The sequence below is a fragment of the Sebastes fasciatus genome, chromosome 5 (assembly GCF_043250625.1).
Source record: "Sebastes fasciatus isolate fSebFas1 chromosome 5, fSebFas1.pri, whole genome shotgun sequence".
Classification (NCBI taxonomy): domain Eukaryota; kingdom Metazoa; phylum Chordata; class Actinopteri; order Perciformes; family Sebastidae; genus Sebastes; species Sebastes fasciatus.
The window spans coordinates 5,724,828-5,731,165 of record NC_133799.1 but is presented as its reverse complement, the minus strand read 5'-3'; the positions used below and the strand labels follow the sequence as shown (position 1 = coordinate 5,731,165).

The 6,338-nt window shown below is 39.9% G+C and overlaps 1 protein-coding gene across 1 annotated transcript; it reads right to left on the bottom strand.

The window, feature by feature from the left end:
- Positions 1-465: 465 nt before the first annotated feature.
- On the bottom strand, positions 466-5,896 carry ndufs7 (NADH:ubiquinone oxidoreductase core subunit S7). The gene is made up of 8 exons (XM_074634685.1): positions 5,782-5,896; positions 4,166-4,202; positions 3,389-3,460; positions 3,165-3,285; positions 2,117-2,296; positions 1,707-1,753; positions 1,252-1,340; positions 466-690 (listed from the first exon to the last, which is right to left on the bottom strand). Exons 1-8 carry the CDS (start codon positions 5,795-5,797, stop codon positions 593-595), a joined length of 660 nt encoding a protein of 219 aa, XP_074490786.1. The 5' UTR covers positions 5,798-5,896; the 3' UTR covers positions 466-592.
- Between the last annotated feature and the right edge of the window lie 442 nt (positions 5,897-6,338).

Sequence of the window (6,338 nt, the reverse complement as noted above, 5' to 3'; positions counted from 1 at the left end):
GTGGGTTTGCATCGTTAAATAAGAGCTAACACACAATTCAATGTGTTTTGCTTCTAACCACAACAGAGTGTCACACAGTGAAGGTCAGAGTTGGTGATCACAGGAGCCACCTAGTGGTTTAAACTCTGCTTTAGTGCTCACAGTGGGAAGAATGAAAACACCAGATGTTAAAATAATGTGTTTTCATGTGAGCCCAGTTTATTCAAAACAATATTTAAGATAATAAAAGGATGACTTATCTCATTTTACACTCATGACTGATTGAATTTGTTATCAAAAATAAGAAAAATAATGTATATGGCTACTTTTAAATTAAGAATTATGATTTAAACTGTGGGTCATGCATTTTTCCTGTTACAGAAACAGTCTCCAGATATTAATACTGAATTGAAGAAGCAGACAAACTGAACAGAGTGACTGAGCGCTGCTGTGTTTAGTTGAAAATAAGCAGCCGTGCACAGTGTGTAAATTACAATAATGGTTTTATTGAGGTTCGTTCCTGCAGCTCTACATGGAGGAGGAGCAGCGCTCCAAATGAAACCAGATATACAGCATTTACATACCAGATACAAACACAAAAACATAATACATTTCACTTCCGATACCAGATTTTCATCTTCTTCTCACGTTTGATTTTCTTCTGCAGCTGTAAAGTCCCGTAGAGGAGAGCCTCTGCAGTGGGGGGGCAACCTGAGGACAGAGCAACTCTTATTACAGTTTGATGGAGACCTTCAACTCACACAGAAGTTCAGTCTGACTGATTGACAGCATCTGGTAATTATTTATCTGGTAATTCATTGATATATTTAGGTACTGATGTCGCACACTGATCAATCAGTCTGCAAGACATCGTTAAAGAATGACTGGACTCAACTATGTACAATATACAGTATGAAGGCTGCCGAATTTACAGTCACACTGACAAGACAACAATATCAGCAGTCATCATGTACTTACACTAGTTATTACAATAAAACAAGTACTACCAGCACTACTCATTTTAGTACCAGTATTTATTAATAATCCAAGTATTGGGTAATAAATCTACTGCAGCTACAACCAATAAAAACACTGCTGCTGCTGCTGCTGCTACTACTACTACTAATCACCCAAGATGCATGTTAATGCCAGGTGTGAACAGGGCCAAAGTGTAACCTTGAAATATCCTAATTTTAGTGGACAGTATTTATGAAGCCATTTATAAAGGAATTTGTAGATTTTATCATTTCCATATTGGGCAGTAAAGTTTACCTGGAACATAAATGTCCACCGGTATGATTCGGTCGCAACCTCTGACGACAGCGTAGGAGTAGTGGTAGTAGCCTCCTCCGTTAGCACAGCTGGAAGAGGACAGTGATGAGGACACTGTTAGTTATTTAGACACTTAGACCCTAAACCCATATAGTAGGAATGAGACAGCTATAAAAGTGCAAAAACATTTGACTTGCAGTACACCATGGCCACAATCAAATACGACAGTGTTTACATGTGGTGCTTGTGGCCATAAAGCAGAAAGAAGAAAAGGGGACAAAATCAGGAATAAACCAAATCACAGCAAAGCGAAACATTCAGACACAGAGTATATGTTAGCATCAGATCAGCTGCAGAGACTTTACGGATACAGAACAGACTACAGATGACTGGCAGGTGCTGGTGCATGAAAAAGATTTGCAGAGGAAGAAGAGGGCGCACTGCTGTGAACTCACCTTCCCATGGAAATGACGTATCTGGGCTCAGGCATCTGGTCATACACCTGTTGGAAAGAAGACGCAGTTCAGTTATATAATGTCTGACTAAGAACTAATCCATCAGCCTTTCAGCTGGAGGAAAGCTTCATGCCGGTCTACATATCCAGCGACAGACTGGTCATAATCCAGCCAGCATTTAAACAGCTATACTGTTCTCAGCGCTCCCATCCTGCAGGCTGAGAAAGAGCACTGACAATGTCTAGGAGAAGTGCAAAGAAACAGGTTGATTCATTGTTTTTCCTTCATTTCACAGACCTGAATCAAACTGGAGACAGCATTTGGAGCGTACAATGCTGCTGCTCTTACATTATCCAGATATTTAGATAAAGACGTATAACAGCTGCTGGAACATCCTCTCCCGCCCTCACCTTCCGCAGAGCCGGAGCCATCTTATTGGTCAGCGTTCCCGCCACGATCATGACATCAGACTGTCGGGGACTCGCTCTGAACACCACTCCGAAGCGATCCATGTCGTAACGAGGCGCCGCCATGTGCATCATCTCCACGGCGCAGCATGCCAGGCCGAAGGTCATGGGCCACAGAGAGCTCTGAGGTGGTAGCAGAGCAGCGATAAGTCAACAAAACCCATTAATACAGGTTCCTAATAACAATACAACTCTCTGGCTTGTTAACGTGGCAATCTCGAAGATTTTCATTTAAATGAATGTTTGTTAAGTCCCTAACTTTAGCCAAAAGATTTACCACAATAGAAGTATTGCAATATTTATACATTTGCAGTATTATGAACTGGGTGTTTGTGGTGACATTCCCGGAAAACAAGGCTGTATTACAGTTTTTCTCCATATTATAAACACAAAAAATGGAACTATGAACACAATACTGAAAACCTGAAAATCATGTATCAACAAAAATACTCCAGACTGCTGAACTCTCAGCACAAATCACATTGTTTTCACTAAAATAGAAATTGTAAATCAACCAGGACTGAAATCTTAAGGATTGTCACTTTAACAGCTCTTTCATTTGACTTCTGTTGCCTTGAAAACTTAATATCTGTGAGTGTCAGACCTCTGGTACAGCTAAGACATGCTGTTCATGGTATTCAACTCAATAGGACTCACATGTATAGCTGCCTCTATAATTATTGCCTTAGTTGCTGATGTAAATTTATTTAAGCTTATTTTAAGAAATGCCTTTTCTAAAACATGAATAATTTGAACAATGTGAAAAATTTACTTCACAATTTCAGGAAGATGAGCACTCTGATGACTAAAAGATGGAACGGTGGCAATTTGAAGTGAAGGACAAAGAGATCCATTTACAAAAGAAAACAGCATGGACAATGTGACATTTTAGACCAAACAGTCACGCACTGCTCGCTGGAGTCACATCACACATCTCGAGACAGAAAAACACTGCAGACTTGTGGGTGACAACATCCTCTCATCTGCTCACCCTGCGTGCCCAGTTCACCAAGTCGTCCAGCTTAGTGATAACATACTCCCCCTTGCTGCTGGCTACAGCTGCTGGTTTGGCTGCTGCCACTGCCGTGCTCTTCTCTCTGACTGGAACCACACTGCAACAGAAGGATGGAGGGGATCTTTACCATGTGCAGAGGGTTTACCGAGCGTCTGTTCTTCATTCCGATATTTACACCAGAGTGTATTTGGTAAACTCACCTCGTGGTGGTATTCTCGCTTTTTGCACTGTTGTGCAGACTCCTCTGATGAACAGCAAACACTGAAATAGGCCTGGAAAAAAAATAATTGACCGCCAATGAATTGAATGACACAAGAGGTAATGGGTAAGGTTCATGTATGAATATTTTAATCATGACATGCATATGTCAGTTCCACAAGAGGGCAATATTGTATAAGGTGTGAAACTTAAACATTTCAAGACACAGTGTGGGATGCACAGATGGGCAGATTTGTATTGTGGGATGATGATTTTGTCTGAGCTTCCTAAACTTGAAGATGCTTTAAAGGATTAACTTGACTGTTCCTCGGAACAACATACAGACTGAGAGCTCCTGCTGTCAAAAACAAGACTGCACAGCCAATGTTTCAGCACTTGTTTCTGAGTGAAGATTGGTTCAGCTGGCTATTATCTTCAATGGGAAATAATCTGACTTCGACAAATAACAGAGGAATTGACAAAAAATAACCCAATAAAACTGGGTAGGTTGGAAGTGAGGCGTTAGATACGGTTAAAACTGTACATACTTACCAGTGTTACATGGCCTACTGTGTGATGTGGTAAATAAATACATTTTTTGGTGGATATTCCGCTCTGCATTTACTGCCTACTGAGGTTGAATTCAATAAGTTGGACCTGTACTATAGCTGAGTAATAAATGTGTTTATGTGGGTATGAAAGACAAACTCCACGAGCAGGACAGAGCTGAATTAAATTAAGTTTTGAAAAGAGATACAGGATTACAAGGATCGTCTTACCTTGTTGAAAAGCAGCCAAACATGGCCAGGCGAGGCACTGCAAAGTAAAATAATTTCACAAACTGAAGAAATTTTATAATAACAGATGTTTTTCAACAGCTGTGCATTCAGGTGTGGCATAAATGTTACTTTGCTAGCAAGCAGACAACAGTGATGGACACAAAAGTTTAACCCCAGTGAGATCAAACCAAACACTTTTGGAAAGTCTGTTACATTGTTAGTTTTACTACCCTTTTACGTTATACTGTACAGTACTTTTAACAGCCATATTAAGACAATTACAAAGACAGCCTTCTATCACCTGAAGAATATAAGAAGAACTAGAGGACTGGTGCAGCAGGATATGGAAAAACTAGTCCATGCATTTATCTTCAGCCGACTTCACTACTGTAACGGCGTCTTTACTGGTCTTCCTAAAAATGGATCAGACAGCTGCTGCTGATTCAGAACCTGCTGCTAGAGTCCTCACTAAGACCAAGAAAGTGGATCACATCAGTCCAGTTCTGAGGTTTCTACACTGGCTCCCTGTCTCTCAGAGAATTGATTTCAAAATACTCCTGCTGGTTTACAAAGCACTAAATGGTTTAGGGCCAAAATACATTTCGGATCTTCTGCTATGTTCTGAACCATCCAGACCTCTCAGGTCATCTGGATCAGGTCTGCTTAGTGTCCCAAGAGTCAGAACTAAACATGCAGAAGCAGCATTCAGTTTTTATGCACCAAATATCTAGAACAAGCTCCCAGAAAACTGCAGGACCTCCAACTCTGAGTTCTTTTAAATCAAAGCTTAAAGCTTTCCTGTTTGCTGCTGCCTTTTATTAAACCAGATAATGATCTGATACTGCACTAGAGCTTTCACTCTGTGTTATATTCTATTCCAGCTTTGATCCTTGCTTTTATTTTCTAATCTTTAATGTTTTTATAACTGTTTTAATTATGTCTTAATGTTCTTTTGCACTTTGTCGCAATGTTCTTGAATGTTTATGTAAAGCACTTTGAATTGCCCTGTTGCTGAAATGTGCTCTACAGATAAAGCAGCCTTTCCTTACAGTCAAATGGTTTTGTGGACTCATTTGTTGCCGCATTAAGTGCTGCTCTGTGTGTTAAATGCATGCCGAATTGGAGAGAAGCATCCCTAGCGATTTGTAAAAGCCCTTAAGTGATACTTCATGCAGCATAATGTTCACAAATACAGATGAGAAACTCAAAACTGGAGTTTTTAAGGGGAGTTTGGTTTGATAATCTCATCCAGAGAGGATGACACCACACTGGAGCTAACCACACATCTGGTATGGTAGTCCACACACAATATAGATGAAAACTTAGTGACACTAGACACTATAGTGTAGTTTAAAGAGTACATTGTGTTGTTATGTGTGTTAGCTAAGAGCTGTAGTTTCATAAGAGCTAACCTGTTAGCCTCCATGCTAACAGACAGACAGAGCAAGGTCAGTGTGCGCAGTCACTAAAACATACTAATCCAGTCACCGACACAGTCAAACCTCTGGGTAGTGCACTGTTATGTGCGTAACTGTTCACATAATGTGAATAGAGTAAGTGTTTACACGTGGTGCTGTTTGTTAAAAGCGTGTTAGTTTAATCAAAACATCACTCACCAGCTAGGGCCGCCATCTTTGGGATTCTGGTTACGTCAGGTTACTACTTCCGGTGCGTGTCTGAGCTCGAGCTGCCGAGGGCGCTGCTGTAACGTTGACAACCAGTTTATCTCTAAACCACAGACATGTGACTGTGATCTTTGCTCTTAATATATAAAGGTTTATATCGCGTTTGAACGCCATTGATAATCATGTGTGATAGCTGATAATACGTATAAAACATTTAGTTGATCCAGTCTGGAAAAACCGAATAATTTTAGACTTTAATGGGGATTAAAGCTCTCCACCATAGACAGTACATAAAATGTCATTTCTGACATATAGAGCAGGGTTAGCACATGTCTAGGCTATTCAATGACAATACAATAATTAAAATAGAAACATTCAGAGAAAACAAAACTGCATGTAAGCAGCCCATTTTGAATAAAAGGTCATAAATTAAAATACCTCCTGTATGCACTAATCCCCTCAGAAATAAATATTAAAATATTAAATATTTAAATGTATTTAACGTTAGAGCAGGGGTCAGCAACCTTTACTATCAAAAGAGCCAATTT

Bases quoted from the DNA above. Each gene is read 5' to 3' on its own strand.
- ndufs7 (XM_074634685.1), bottom strand. The intron at 3,461-4,165 runs GTAAGACGATCC...TTTTTTTTCCAG, and splicing joins TTTGGCTGCTTTTCAACAAG to GCCTATTTCAGTGTTTGCTG. The intron at 1,754-2,116 runs GTGAGGGCGGGA...TCTTTCCAACAG, and splicing joins TGGCTCCGGCTCTGCGGAAG to GTGTATGACCAGATGCCTGA.